Below are 16,564 nucleotides of genomic sequence, written 5' to 3'. Positions count from 1 at the left end.
TTAAATGATATTTTGAAGTAACAGCTGCTTTCATATCTTTTTTCACAAAAAAATACACAGTATTTTGGAGATACCTTAGGAAAAATTATTTTTAAGAGAATAGTTTATGGTCGACATAGAAATTTTGTCGAGGCTAATAAAAGGACCTCTTTCCCTCACTTTAACATTTTAGTACCTTAAGTGCCATGAGTGAATGTAAACATTTCAGACTTCTTTAATATACAGCCAATTTCCTGCCACATTTGTTTCAAAACGCTTGAATTGTGACTCGCTAAGACACTTTTATTCTAGCTACGTGCTATTGTTCATCTTTCCAATGATGGCGGACGTTCATATTAAACCACAAATTTCAGTTCTTGCTGATTTAGGAACTGATCTTGCCATTTCTACACCAGTAGTTCTTGCAAAGTAGCCCCAGCTGAATTCACGGCAGGCTGTTCATGCGCATGTCAGCTAGTCACCTAAAAACCAGTTGCAGAACGAGGCCTCTTGTTTTGCTTTCTGTTTCAGGAAAAAGCAGCAAATTTGTTTTGCTCCCAAGTCACCAACCAGCTTAGGAGAAAGGACAGATTTGTGGCTTGTCATGTTTTCCGATATTGGTGGGTCCATAGCATGAATTAGCTATGGGGTCACATTTCACTGCTTCCAGCACCAGCTGGAAGAGCTGTTGCACGTGGGAGGCACGGGAAATGTCATGTTTCTGCCTACCTTGCTGAGATTTGAGGTTGCTAGTCTGGTTTTGAGAAACAGGTGTTTTAAATTGTATGTGCATATAATGTACACGCAGCTGCTACATGAAGCTCACATTTATATCCATATATCAGGCAAAAAGAAACATACACAACTGTCCAGTCTGTGTGTGCAAATACGGGCTAGGCGCATACCTGCAAACAACCCTGTATTGATAGCGCAATGATTTGCCTAATGTGTGGGAAGGAGATTAATATATAGATGCAGTCAGCCCCTAATTCAGAACATGCGCGGTCAGGATACAGCAGTTAAATAACCTCTGTTAAGGCAAAAAGGCTCCTTTTGATTTCTTTGAACTTGGAGAAGTTTGATAGCGCAAGGCAGAGATCCATTTCCTGTAGGGCATGTTTGAACCACGTTATATTGTGGGGGTTTTTAGTCAGGTCTAGAGTTACTGCTCGGGGCTGGACTGAAATCCCAGCACATTCAACACCTCCGTTAATCTGCCGAAGAGCTGCATGGGCAATACCGGTGTCGCGATCCCAGCCAGCAACTGCAACATCTCCGACTTTGCCCAGTTGAGCCACATTCAAGGTGCTGGGTGGAGTCCAGCTCGGCCGCTTGGTTAGTCCTGGGCCTCTCGGCGGGGGGCCACGAGCAGCGGCAGGTTTTGGGAGGTGAGCCCCGCTCTGTGCCCATTGGTGGGTCCTCGTCACTCATTGCACTTATGCTACTACACAGCTCTGCAAAGAGAGATGCCCAAACGCCACCTTGGGATTTCCCCCCCCCGCCCTCCCCGCAAAGTCCATAAAGCTTCCCCAAGGATGAAATTATCACAATGACATTTGATCACCTCCGACTCGGGCCAGATTCAAACCAGTCCTCTCATCATTGGCTGCATGTCCCATTAACAGGTTTTAAACAAGAAGTCCCACTGGGTTTTATTTAAAATACCACTACTGACAATCATTGGACTTTTTTTGTTGTTTTTTTTTTCTTTTTACATACAATCACACATCGCCTTACCATATGAAAACACAATTATGCTTTTTTCTTCCTTTTTTTTTTTAAAAGGGAAATGTCATCCTTTTTCACAGGCGAGGCCAGGTTACAAATTCCTGAGTTTATACTGCACTTAACACAGTCTCCCTTCTTGAATGTTGAGCTGTTTACAGCATGCCGGCAATATGCACCATTTCCCTTACCATCTGTAATGCCAGATGTAGTAAAACTTCATTTCAGTACAGTGAATTAGGGCCTCTGTTGCATTGGTTTTGAAAAGATGCAAAGACTTAGACCTGGAGGACTTGGAATAATAGCTTTCCTCCTGTGACTGGTCATTCGTGTACCATCTTTTACATTTGCCATGTTAATTAAGGGAAAACATCTTCACCACCACTTTTCTTTTACCAAGGGCTCAATGGGAAACATTTGAAATGAGGAAATCCTAGTCTAAACACTTATGTTTAAACTGCAAACTTTCTTAAAGAAACACTCCTTTGAAAGACATTGTTCTTTTAATAAGTCCAATATAATGTATGGTATATACAAAAGTCCCTACTTGATATATATATATATATATATGTATATATATATATGTGGAATGCATTCACTTTTCTGTGTTCACAAATATTTTAATGGTGAAATGTTAAAGTCTTAATCTGCTTCTGGCAGATAATGGCACCAAAATGTCCTTGTTCCTCATCCGTTTTTGTCACTCAAATTTATCTCTGAAGAACTAACGGGAAAAAAGAAGAAGGTTTTGCTTTTTTGTTGAATAGTTCCCTACTGGGATTCTCAGCCAGCAATATAAAGTTGCTAATGTGTGGAGCATGACATTAAACCCTTATAATAATCATGTGTTCCTTGGCGTAGGTAAATCAATAACTATAGGTGGGTTAAGAGGCTGGTAATTCACAGTGCACACAGATGCATTCACATAGGTAGTAGTTCCATCAGCCATTACGCCATAACCTACAAGGAAGAAAAGCTCTCGTTACTCTTATTTTTCGCTTTTGTCACACAGCGATGATGAGCAGGACTCAGGAGTGCCACATTCATTACTCAGAAGGGTTTAAAAAACTCTGCCCACACACAAAGTGACATTTTCCTGGACTAATAACATCTTTGTTCCAGAGCAGAACTTTATGCAGGCTTTTAAATTCCATAAGAAAAACAAAATTGACTCTCAACAGCTAGTGGCTATAATCCCCAGCAGCCTGCTCCCCAAACCTCCTTGGAAATACTGATATTCCTCTTCACAAAGCTTTTTCTTCTTAACTTTATCATTTTTGGAGGGGATGGGAAGATATAGCTTAGACAATTTCAGCACTGAACAAAGCCTTATTTCTGATCATTTATGTTTGCAGTCATTAATACACCAAACTTTGGGTTACCATCATTTTTCACCATTGATTTCGGTCCTATGTTGTACTTTTTTAAAGCAACCCATGAAGAAAAAGGATTGCATGACTAAGGAATGTGTGTGCATGTTTACCGGGTGGGATTTGTCTGTGTGGGAACCTCTTCTCCCCACACACTTTTGAACTTGTTGACCAATTCAACCAAATTTGATGGACACTAAAACGCCTGCCCAGGTAGGGAAGGAGGACTTTCTTTTTGCAATCTCTGAAGGACAAGGTGAATTCACACCCTGAGACACCGTAACACTTCCACAGGAAAAAACACCTTCTAAATGTCTCAACCGTGGGGAAGAAGCTTTAATCGCCTCTCATGTCTGACTAAACACCCAAGTCAAAGAATTCCAGGGAGAAATCTGCAGGAAATCAAACTTTCTCAGTTCTAATGCTTGTAGAAATACAGCAAAACGCTGTTTCAGAAGATGAAGAAAAAAATCCCTTCAACTGCCCTGGCATCATGGAGAAGTGGACACACTCTCTCCATTGCCAAAAACCTTTACATGAAAGACTAGGAAAAAACATCAGCTTGATTACACTAAAACTAATATTGGCTTAATATTGGAAACTTGTATGGAAATAAATGCATATACGATCAATATGACGAAATGCATTCACAATCCTAAATATATGACTTTGGGGAAATTACCTAGTAGAAAGCTTTTGTAACAAGGTTTAGTCCCACCATTAATGAAATTAATGGTGAAATGTATTAATTGCTACAAACATACACTGAGCTATAAAGCTATTCATATCCTAGGTACCTAGGATCCTATAGGTTTTCTGAGTGCAATTTCATGTCTTATAGAAGCATTGTTAGTTGCAGATTTTACAAACAAAGAAACAGTAGCCAAATTCCTTTCTTCTTCTTTCCTTAAAATATCCTGAATAATGCAAGGCCTCCTGGACTCCCCGCGGAAAAAAACACACAATAATTAGGGACTGGGGAGGGAAGAAAACTCTGTCAGGTTCCTGTCACAGACATTTCTTTTAATCACTTGCTGCTTGCCACGGAACAATTGTTCTGTGCAAAATGCAAACCGCACCAAGGACAGCTAGCAGTGCTGCTGGGACTCTTGCTCGCCTCAGCTACGTATTTGTAGAGAACAAAATTGGCTTGCTAATACACTGTCTTAGCTGGAAGATTCATAATGCTACAGTTTTCACTCTTCCCCCAGCGCCAGAAGAGTTTCCTTTGCCATGACCTCATGCAAGTGCTGGCTGAAATAGGCAATACAGAATCGTAGCTGGAGCCCTGCCGTGCTGCTTGTCACCTCCATGGGGGGACCAACGGCAGCAAGTCCAGGCGTAGAGGTGCTTTTTTTGGCAGAGACAGCAGTGCAGAGGGGGGATAGGGAAGAAACATCCCTTCTACGCAGTTCTTCCTCCTGTATGTTTAGCAAATGACTGCTGCAGATGTAGCTCTGCTCAGTCAGGGGAGGAACTCATCTGTTCATATCCTGCATTCCCGCTACAAAGAGCAGCTTCGTTTGCACAGGCAGTCTGCAATGGGAATTCTCTGCAGAGATTTAGCATCCCACTGCAAAACAGGCTATGCCCTTCCCCGTTTGTTTTCTCTAAATCATGATAGTTTACACACAGAGTACCTTCTTTCTGTACTCTCATACCTACAGTGCCAAACTGCATTAATTCAGACCATTTACCATTCTGTGGAGGCGCCATTCTCTTCTCTTGGGAGCCAAAGCTGGGCTTGGTTTTAGCAGATGGGATTGTGTTAACCTGCCTGAAGCTTCATGGCTTACTAACTGTTTGCTTAGATCCCCTGAAACTCACCTGGCCTATGATTTCTGACAGGACAATGAATTTGAACTGCATTCACCAGCTCCCATATATGGATCCTCAAAGATTGCTGTCACGGCAAGGAGATAGGAAAAAATACTGTCTATGCATTGTTTGTTTTCCCTGTGCTTTTAACAGGACTTTGGACATTACCTAGGCATTAACAGGTCACAGCAGATAAAACACATGAGGAGAAGAGACTTACTCTTTGCCCTATAAAATAATGATCTGAATGTCTTCCTCCATCAGTTTTACACTGGCACACTTCTCACCAGTGCCACTCCTATCCTAGCAGGGTAAAAGTGCCAAGCAGCAAGTCTGAGCGGGATTTTGGGGGAAGGGTAATGGTTCTGCCTAAAACCAGAAGTATCTAAGTGCCAGCTACTCCAGTTTTCCCATTTGTTCATTTCTACACTGTTGAGAACCACAGATATCCTAAATCAAAGGCTGGAGCAGTCCCAGAAGCAGCAAACTGGCAGCTGTGGAGCACCTTTTCCTGCCAATAAGCTAACATTGCCAAGAACTAAGCAGCTGATAATACATGCTTAGATGCCAATGGGTACATTTCTGCACAGCCCAGTGGTTTCTTTCCGTACAGACACTGCTTGAAGACTTGCTGCCATTACATGTGCACCCATAACAGGACAGTGTCCTTCTCTGAGACGAACTCCTACTGTCATTGACTTCAGTGGAACACATTTGTCACCATTTATTGACTTATGTGATGGGAATTTATTTTTCCAGTTAAAAATCAAACAGGCAAGAGAACATCTTTGTTTTTTCTGGGCGCTAATTGTTTTCCCTGCCAAAGCGAATCAATACATGAATACATATATTGCACTTCCACACAAGTCAGCGGTGACATCCCCCTTGATCTTATCTTCATACAGACACTGATGGGGAGAGACAACCTTAACTGTCCAATCTTGAAGATTAAGCCTTCGAAGCACCTCCCCATCCAAAATACTTTTACCCATTTTACAAATGCAGAGGCTGAGACACAGAGCGCTTACCTGAGTTATCTCGAGTCACACAGAGATTCAGCAGAGGAAAACAGAATCCATCAGTCCTAATATTTAATCACTTTCTGTAACTACTGGACTTGTGTCCTTATTTTAAAATTTACAGTAATTCTCACCATGAAGGAGCCATCACCCTATTTTATAGATGTGGAAACTGAAAGAGAGGCTGAGGTACAAGTATTGAAATGTGGTATCAGCAAATTTCATCTATGTGTATATATGAAGCCACGTAAGTGATCTGAATTTCTGAGGTGCTTCAGTTCAGGTATTCAAGTTTGAAAATGCTGGTTTGAGCAGACAATTTCTGTGTTCATGGTTTTAAATACGGATATAGAGAAACATTTTCTAACCTTCATGGATATGTCCAAAAACGTGAAGCCTTGGCTGTATTCGTCTCTGGACTGTGTTCAGCAGCTCAACACATCCTACCCGTTGCATTTTCTTAGGAACCCAGTCTAGAAAACCTTTAGAAAAGAAAGGAAAGCTTTAAAAGAAGCCAGGTTATCTGCAAAACTTTACTGCTGTAGTATTCAAAAACATTTCTGAGGTTTAACGTCTCCCAGCTCCTCATAAGCAGTCATAGAAGAATTGATGGGGAAAAAACCAGTGTTTTCCTTGGTCAGTAGAAGAGGAAGGAAAGAAAAATATTTGAAAAAAGAGATAAGAGCTGATCCAAAAGAAAAGGACTACTATCATTCTTGCCAGCCGTTTTTGCAAGGGAAAAACACCACTGCAATTAAAGCATCTTTGTGCTGCTGTTGGCAGCAAAACTCAATGCTTCATCAGTCCATCTTCCTTTAGGAGACTAAAGAGCACAGAGCAGCATGTCCAAAGTGAGTGTCTAAAGTCAGGCATCTAAATCAACATTTAGCTGCTTAAAGCTAGTCCTAGGTTCTAGTTCTAAAAATGAAGCACTTTGTCTTTAACCTTTGGATTTGGTGCTGCTAATATTCAAACTATACTGTTATCACATTGAATCTTAACATTAGTGGAACTTGGGTGAGGAACCCATAGGGTACCTAAAAACAATATCCTCAAGTAAAACTGGTTTAAGGACTCCATGACATAGCAAACCACACTGGCCTAAATGTATGGACTTTAGCTAGCAAGAGAAATTCAGTCCTTTTGCAGTAGATACATTTGTAAGTGCTATATTTACTTGCACAAAGTTCTTATAAAAATAATTTTTTTATGAAGACAGACAAAAATCTTCACCAACTTGCTTATATGTCTAAAATCATGACTTCAGAGGGATGCTTACTGTCAACTAAAGCCTTGTGTTTCCTGGTGCTTCCTTCAACTAGTAGTATTAGAAGGATGTTGTTGCATTAGAGGGTTTGGAATAACTAATCTGTTTTTTTTTCTTTCTATTGTTCTGCCATCTTTATCAGGTTCAAATCTGGAAACATAAAAGATACAATTATTCCGTTTTTCCCTTCCCTATTTATCCTCGTACTGCCACTGTGTGCCTGTCATAGCTTTGTATCTCTGACCTGGATTGCTGTAATCACGTGAACGCCTTGTGCCTTTGAGAAAATGGTGGCCAGCCAGAGAGGTACAGACTTTGGGCCTAGTTTTCCTATGAATATTTCTGAGTCCATGTCAAGCATGGCTAAGCAGCCAACCAACTTAATAAACCAGAACTACGATGTTCAAGCTCTTGGGGAACAGTTATACCTGAGCTTCAGAGTAGATTCATACATTGAGAGCAACCTCTTTAGACACCAGTGTTTGCAAATTGGCTCAGTACACTGTGAGGCTTTATGAAAATGTAAAAATTTGCCCAAGTATCAGAGCTACCCAGAGAGTTAGGTCAAACTTCCAAAAACTATTTAGGAATGCAGTGTCCTAAGTGTCAAATAGAGGAAATTCTGATAACGGACTTAGACTCCCAATTCATCTGGACACTTCTGAAGATGCCAGCTTGGCTCCTGAGGCATTTGTGTCCAGAGAGGAAATGGAGCTAAATTCCAGAGAGAGGAGAGCAATGTTCAACTCAGGAAATTGATTCTACTGGTCACTTTTGTCCTCCAAAGCAGTTCAAAATTCAGTGTATGAAATACTAGCTTTAAGATGTCAAAGTGAGCCCAGCAACTCTTCCAGAATCCACTTCCTGCTTTTTTCAGAGCAAATGCATTATAGCAAACTCCAGGTTTTGCTACTTCAATGATTTGAAACAGTTAATTGTCAGAACGTCTGTGGTGAACATAAAGGCAAAAGTATTTCCACTTCAAATACTTTGCAAACAAAAATCCATAAAATTAACTTCTCCATTAAATTAAGCATTATTTATGTTGAACATGTTTTTGTTTACATGCATTATCACCCTTCTGAAGCTTTCCCATATGTTTGCAGCTTATTATATACACCTGACTACACAAACTAAGAATAATTGATTACACCTACCTAACAATTAGAGTTCATCTTAGGGTTTTTTTAATGTTTGGTTACTTGAAACAGGTTTCTGCAGCTGTCAGGAAAGTATAAATCTTTCTCATAGACAATCAAGCAGACAGCTACAAACGAAGACTTAAGGGTGAAATTAAATAAAAAAAAAAAAAAAGTGAACTTTTTGAAGAGAAATAAAAGAATCCTAAATGTAGATCTTTAGAAGTCAGGGAAAGGACTTAAGAAGTTATCCTATACAAAAAAGAAACAAAAAAATGCTGATATAGAAATAAGCATTAGCATGGATTCCATACCCATGAGTACTACAGTTCATGAGCTACAAAAACATGGCATATCTTCATTAATAAACAGTTTACTAATAAAATGGTCATTAATAGCTGTTTAATCTTTGTTTTGTCATCCTGTGTGAACCTCCTGCCCTGATTTCATCCCAAAGCACTACTCTAAGGCAGAAAAAAATGAAACAATTGTGGGTCAGATTTTTATTATACACTTAAGTGACTTAGAAACACAAAATCTATTAACTCTTAATGGTGCTTCTCCTTCTAAATCATGCAGACGATTTTAAATCCATCTAATAATGTAGTATTAATTGGGTTAGGAGGATGCATGCCCTTTTGAAGTGAGGGACTGAGAAAAAAGCACAGAAAACAGATAATGGACAGAATTTAGGCAGCTATTGTGGAGAAAAGGAGGAATTTGCAAGAGGGTTGATTGCTTTTTATGATCATTAAGAACAGCTCTAGTGATGCTGTCCAGGATCAGAACAACAGTAATCAGCTTTCTGGTTAAAATAATTGGCTGGGAGGGTCAAGGAGGCTCCCATCTCCCAAAACGTCTGTGGACAGCGCCACACAATAAGGAGGTCCTGTAAGTAGGCAAGAGTGCTAATTTCTTTAGAAGCATCATATATTTGTTGCTATGGGTGCCAAGGATGCCACCAGCTGATGCCCCTAGGCAGACTGTTCTGTGCCTCAGCCATCTATTAAAGCATCACTAAGAAAAAGACAAAGAAACAGGAACTTTTAAAAAAGAAAACCCTTGGAGGATGGTTCAAGCTTAAGGAAAAAAAAGAGCAAATACTGAGGAAGGGAGGGGGCTGGGGGAATTCATGTTATGCACTTGTAGTCAGTGGAGATAGGAGGCTCCTCCTCAGAATTATTATAATTATTAAATTACTTCTTAATTATTAAATTTACTATTAAGCTTATTATTACAGCATGCCAGTTGGGCTCCAGCTCTGCCCTGGTCTCTGGAGGCTCTCCTCCCCCCACAGATCCTACAGGCTGCCTGGAGAGTCCTGCAGGCTCAATTAGCAAGGTGCACGAGGCTGGCTGGTGTCAACCCCGCTCTCCACCTTCAAATGCTGGATTACAATATAGGGATATTCTTTGAATGAGCTGAAGTTTGGATTTCTTTTACAGCTAATTGGCTGAAGCAGCTGCTTTTAAAAATGTGTTTAAAAGTACTGATATTTCTGCTAATGTTTTAAAAACATAGGACATAAACAAAACAATATCAAAGATGCAGTGTTACCATTCAGGCCTTGTATCCTACAGGGATTAGCCCCAGTACTAATTATTCAGAGCTGACATCTCAAGGCCTAAACAATTCATTTCTGCCATCCGCTTTTATGATACAGGTCCATATTAAAATCAGTCTATGGCATGGAAATAGGTTAGGTGGAGTATCAAAACACTTGCCCTCATTGTGAGAAACGGTTCTCACAAAGAAGCCCTTTCCCCCAGGATTAGTGAGCAGTGGAATGCACCCTGTCTTTCTAAAGAAAAAAAAAAACACAAACACTTTAGATACTTTCTCCTCCAGTTTTGAAAGAGGAGAAGAAAGGGTGGAAGACAAGAGGATTTTAGCTTCAGGAAATTGGGAACTGAAGGGAATCTAAAGGTTTAATGAAAGCGACTAGCCTTCATCTTACACAAAGCACTCCTGCACAATTAAGTACATGCTTAACATCCCTGTCCAGTTATCAAATCACTGCGAGTTAAATGTATTTGCATTAAATTTAACTTGTTATATGTTAAATATGTTGAAAAATGTTAAAAGCCTTTACTGAATCATGGCAAACATTTCTCTGATTATTTTAATTTCCATAACACAGACCAAATGACTATTATCTAGGAAAATACGAAATCTCTCCTGGCATGCTTTTTATCATCTGTATTATTATTTGTAAGATACAAATGCAAGACCGCTTCTTGTTGATCTGTTCATGTTGCCAGACACCACTGGAGACAGGCAGTTCACCCATGCCATCCAAACAACAGACAAACAACGGCAGCATTTGGGTTAGTGAGCCAGAAGATACTCAAGTGAGCATGAGGAGGAAAAAGACAAACTCTGGTATTTGCTGGCAAGAGAACGCTACTACAAGTAAGAGAGAAAGCCAGTGGTTAAAAAAAAGTAGGTAGAAACCTTGGGCCTGATCCTACATTTCTCTCCAAGCAGGCTTTAGGTCTACTGATTTCACCAATGGCAGACACACGGATAAATTGGACCTTGCTTATTTATAAAGTTCATTAAGACTTATTTATTAAAGATTTATTTCTTAAGACTTGATTTAATTCCCTACCATTGAGCATAGGTAATGATGAAACATAAAGCCGAGCTGCTGTCCTTGTGCTGCACGACTTGGTAGGGATGTTGCCCATGCCTTCTGCAGAGCCAAGGTTCCCCTGTCTACAGAGAGCCATCAGTAACTGTATAATAATTGGATATACACAGCTAACAGCACTAACATTTTCTTACCGAGAGGTGGTCCATGTGTAATAAGAATATCTATTCCATCTGGAATAAGGTTCCATTTCTCTAATAGTGCTTGGCCTCGTGGAAGATTAAAGCCCCAGCCATAAAACCAAGGTTGCCTGCCAAGAGAGGAGAATGACTTCAGTGCTACTCCCAGGTATTGGTTACCTAATTAAAATACAGAGATTGACTCTTCATCAGCATGGAATTTGGAGACACAAATGGCATTCATTTTCTTATTTCTATGCACAATAAACTCTTTTTCCAAATGGCCAGTGTTATTTAACACGTGTGGAGAATCAATGTAGTTCTTACAGTTTAAGTAGGCAGCATACAGTAAAATATTCATCGTATTCCTCCAACTAGATGAGAAGTAACTATTACAAGACCTAGATAGCAAGATCTCCATGCATGGATCAGTGTGCTGGACTCCCATGGTATCTAGAAGAACACCTGCCTCAGATAGGTACGTGTGGATATATGCTTCACATTAGCTCATTTAACGTTTACCCCTGAGCCTACGACTCGCTGGGCAAAGACAGACCCTGGCACAACAGATTCTGTTACAAAGCTGGAGACATCATCTGTGCTGTTTCGTTTTCCTAATTGGAAGCATCACATCAGAACAAGAATACCGCTTCTTTTCTTATATATAATTTTCCTGTGTCCTCTAGTGTGTTGACTTGCTTTTAAATAAGACTTTACATAATCAAGATTTCTTATCAGACGGGCAATTACATTTTTTAAAACATATTCATGGAACAGCTCATCATGGAGCAGTGGGACTGTAACACTGCCAGTCAGAATATAATTTATCTGTATATTGCCATCCCATTGATTAAAAAACTGTATTTCACAGCAATTATATCACAGTGGTAAATTATGTCTTGCTGACTATGCTCTAATTCTAGGTCAGAAAATTGAGGGGTTAGTTTTAGGTTGGATTTTTTTTTTTTCTACTTTTTTGACTGACATGTTCTAACCATATCCATATTTGGAGAACAACAAACAGGCTGCTGTGATTTAATAAGGTTTATGATAATTGCAGCCTTAGCATTTATAAATACATACACATCAACCAAAGTTCCCTTTGAGATGTTACTTTGTTGAAGAAAGCTTTACACTCCCTCTCTGCATCAAAAGGCAGAAAGAAAGATTCCTTTTAAAGAAATTCTCAGAACTCCTCTTTACATCATGTATGGCAAAGACAAAAGAAAATGCCCATAAAGCTATTATTCATCCTCTTCCATTACTGATGCTTGACTAACATTTCAAAAATTAGCATGTCTGCAGTCTCCATGATGATATATTTCCCACTTCTTCTTTCGGGATGCTGCAAAGCACATGTTGATTGAAAGCAGCTTAAAAAATACAGAGCTTGCTAAAATATAAAGGGAGGTGGCTTACCCGAGAGAAGAAAATTCTAGTAAAATGAAAGGCAGAAGGGGGTTTCGCAGAACATTTCCTTTCTTGTATGGACAAGAGCCTTAACTTTTCTCTATACATGATGGAGGGGCTTCCTGCATCCAGGGCGCAGCGCTCCCCTCCTCGTTTTTCATCGCGCCATGCCCTGGGCAAGCAAGCAGGTGTCCCAGCAAACAAACGTGACACTTTGTCCATCTGCCTTTGGAACCAGGAATATATCTCAGCCTCCAGAAGCTAGGAACAGCAATGTGAAGACGAGCTGCTAAAAGCAGCAGCAACGGAGGAGAAACTTTGTTCTGGGTCACGTTGCTCAGAGCAAGGACTAGCTGGGCAGCTGACTGAGGAAGACCCCGCATCTCCTCAGCCCCCACCTCCTGAAGACACCTGTACCTTTCAAATCACCATTTTTTGGTTACCTATTCACCTTATAGCAGGCTTTCCTCCCACGAAGCCTGGCACCTGGCTCGCAGGTATATGACATCTCACCTTTCACCTGCTGGGGTGATAGGGAACTCCTGGTCCATTTACTGGCTTATTTTGCAGCAAGCTCCCTGCATAACACAGGCACGCAGAGCCAAACCGCACTCTGTGGAGTTTGAGCAGAGTGGCTTTATGCTCAGCTCACCATTGACAGAGTGTGAGTATTTTTACCTCACAGGAATGCTGTGAAAATAAATAAACTGAAGCCTGTGAGGTGCTCAGCTACTGCAGAAGTGAGAAGCTTTATAAAAATATCCAGAGGTTCTCAGGCTTGCATACCAGACCTTAAATGCTAAGTATCTTCCTGCACCAAGATGAAAATATTAAGCAATTTGGCAAATAGTATTCAGGCCCAAGGCAAGTTTTCCAGGAGCAAAACCTCCCTGATGAAAAACATTTGTAAGGGCAAATAGGAGGCAAACAAAGCATTGTTGTGGTAAATCCTGCTTTAGCTTTTAAACCCACTGAAAGAGTCACCGAATTGAGTCCCCTGCTCGCAGCCGTCGCTGGCCCTGCTGTCCCACACCTTGCAGCTGCGCCAGGCACCGCAGGGTGGCCCGCGGCCGCTCCGCTCTGCTCCCCCAGGAACAGATCAATATTTGCTGAAGAGAAAAAGGTCACAAATCTATAGAATCATTATTTTAAGAATACAATGAAGTGTTTAGAAAGCGAAATAATCGCACCTGTCACAGGTCCTGTCAGAAGTCAGTTTAATCCCGTCGAAACCCGAATGACCACGAATGGCCTACGCAGAGGGGAGAGCCCAGGCCGGCCGCCACGATGCCGGGCCTGCCAGCGCCACTTTTGAAAAAGCCCGTTTTCCCTAGTGAATAGGCATGATCTGCTCATTAAGACGAGAGGCGCCTTCCCCCTTCCCGCCCGCCCTCCCGTCGTGGCGGCAGGGCCTCTGCGCCCGAGCTAAGGGTCGCTAAGTTATGCACACCGGAGCTGCTCTTTTGTAATGGGGAAACGCTCCAGCTTGGGTGATTTGCCATTATGCTGTCTTTTGTGACAATCCCAAAATGGAAAGAAACATCTGGAATATTTTTGGCAAAAATCTGAATGCCAAGAAACGCTTCGGCGGAAGATGTTAGCGTGCTCTACATGTAAGAAAAGAAAGGAAAACCATATACTTCAGTGCCCCCCACACAAAAGTAAAACTGTCTTTAGAAGCCCACAGGGATTTTATAAATCCCCAACTCCCTTCTTCTGCAATGTTATTGTAAAACAGCCATCAAAGTTTCTGAGCAGGGAAAAAAAAATCTTTAATACTCACTAACCAGTCTGTGACCTGGATATCATGCAAAGACAACTTTATTTTCCAGTTCCATAATAAATGGAAATTTGGGACAAAGTTAAAGTCTTAATTCAAGCACAGAATTTTTGCATCCCTTTTTCAGTGCTTAATCAGGAAAAAGTGTAATTTTTTAAATAATTTTTTTCTCAAGAATATGTCACAATTTACAAAGAAAATACCATAGTATATGTTCTATGAGAGAAAAATCTGCTATTCTCAAAAAGAAAAAAGATGCAAGGAAAATGTATTTGTCAATTAGGGACATACATCATGAATTCACTTCTGAAGTATATTACTTCATATTTTTGTGAAAATTCATTACTTCGTATCAAGTGAACTATTACATATTTCACCTCTGAAGTAAAGCGCTCATGTGTAGAAATGTACTTTGATTTAGGTTTTATCGTCTTAAAGTGAACAGTGTGAGTCTCTCGATATACTATTGAAATTCAACAGTATTATTATTATGATAAGAATAATGATTGTCTATGTATCAGGTTCTAGGGGAAAAACATATTGGAAGTGAAATTGTTTACAGCACAATTAACCTTGTGTTAAAAACATATGAGCAAGTTTTGCAGGTCAAATAATCTACCATTCAAAAAGAGCTGAATTATCAGAATTTGTGCTAGCAATCGGATGTTGCTTTATGTACTGAATTTCTATCTTTCTGTTCTAAAGTAACCATTGGAATAATTTTCTTACAGAATGATAGTTGCTATGACAACCATAGCAAATTTTCCTTTTCTGAAACAGATGTCTCATTTAGTTGAAAATTAGAATGTGAAAAACCCATGGGAAAAATTAATTCAAACTTTAACAGAACACTGACTACAATGTAATCTCTTATAGGTTAACCCCTTAACATCTTTCTGCACTCTTATAGTAACCTTCTCATAAATTCTAATTAAACCAGTTTAACCTCCTATAAATGACCTTCTTAGCTATCATTAGCGCTTTAGTTGTCTTTGAAAGGAGCATTTCTGCTACAATAATAACAGAAAAAGTCATAGTAAAAAAAAGTGGTCAAATATATTACTGCCTTAATTATTTATCCGTATTTTTTCTTTCATTCAGCCACTACGGGGAAGAGCTACCATGTAGTCCAAGCATTCTTTTGTCATTTAAATGGGGCATAACTTAGTTTTGCATGTGATTTACTGTAAAGGGCTGCGATGCACTACACAGTTTTGACCTGTAATTCATGTGAAAATTGAAGGTTTTCAATTTTCAAACCACTGGTATACATCTCAATTTGCTCAGCAGATGTACAAAAGCGGACACAAAAAGGATACTTGACCAGGGAAACCTAACAATGTGCACAGATTTTTCTATTAGAAGCAACGAGAGAGTGAAATCTGATTCTTCATTACTTCGATTCAACCGTTTTAACCTAAAAACCAGATTCCTTCCTCTCTGTGCACTTACTAGCTCGACAGGAACCTCCTCAGTACTTGTTGGGCAGCTACCAACGAACAGCGCAGGCAGCCGATAGGCAGTCAGGGACATGTTCCCACCATGGCACTACCCTTAGTGCCTGCAGGCTGTGAGGCACCGTGAGAACTTCAGGACTGCAAAATCTACTGTGGCAGCTTCGTCTAGGTTGTCCAGTTGATTAAGACAAAACCTGCCACCAGCAGACACAAAATTAATCTCATCGACTTCAAGAGATAACTCCGGTGCCTAGCCCAGTATCTGCAGAGTACTACCGGTAGGAAACAACTGTAGCATAGCTGATTGATAGCATATCAAAGGGATTGGTGGGCAACATTTGGCAAACACCTTAATAGCAAAAAATATATAACTAAAACACAATGTGAAGATCATCACATCTCCTCGTTTCTGCAAAGTTTCCTAGAGAAATCTTTTTTACAATTGAAAGGCATATTCTCTCACTATAATTTCTTTACCTAAAAAATAAATGTAAAAGGCTCACAAGAACATGTATCTTGCTCCAGTCTTTTCCCCACAACAGTTGTCATTTTTCTCCTTTAAGAAAATAAGTAGATATTGGCCAGTGACTGTACAGAAGCTCAGTAGGAAAAGAATGGACCAAATCAAATGCTCCCTTGCATTATAATTGTACAGCTGCACTTATTCAGCATTAGAAGATTGAACTATGCATGCTGAAAGCCATATCGGCAAAGGTAACCAGTGAAGAAACATGGAGCATAGAAAAACAGAATCAGCCATGGTAATCACAGGTAAAGATAGGTTCATACTCAGAGATGAAAAAGGTGAATTCTCACACATCCTAATTC

The 16,564-nt window shown here is 40.1% G+C and overlaps 1 protein-coding gene across 10 annotated transcripts in view; it reads right to left on the bottom strand.

Moving 5' to 3' along the window:
- Nucleotides 1–2,188: 2,188 nt before the first annotated feature.
- Nucleotides 2,189–16,564, bottom strand: part of MPPED1 (metallophosphoesterase domain containing 1) — a 63,094-nt gene continuing 48,718 nt past the window's right edge. For all 10 annotated transcript variants that reach the window (XM_026114094.2, XM_064516715.1, XM_064516723.1 and 7 more), the window contains 3 exons: nt 11,105–11,220; nt 6,280–6,393; nt 2,189–2,664 (listed from right to left, as the gene is read on the bottom strand). In XM_026114094.2, coding sequence (XP_025969879.1) covers nt 2,546–2,664; nt 6,280–6,393; nt 11,105–11,220 — 349 coding nt within the window. In that variant the 3' untranslated portion in view covers nt 2,189–2,545. The remainder of the gene's footprint in view (nt 2,665–6,279; nt 6,394–11,104; nt 11,221–16,564) is intronic.

The sequence above is a fragment of the Dromaius novaehollandiae genome, chromosome 1, assembly GCF_036370855.1.
Source record: "Dromaius novaehollandiae isolate bDroNov1 chromosome 1, bDroNov1.hap1, whole genome shotgun sequence".
In the NCBI taxonomy this organism is placed as follows: Eukaryota; Metazoa; Chordata; class Aves; order Casuariiformes; family Dromaiidae; genus Dromaius; species Dromaius novaehollandiae.
The sequence above is the reverse complement of the archived record's forward strand: the minus strand, read 5'-3'. Positions and strand labels throughout refer to the sequence as shown.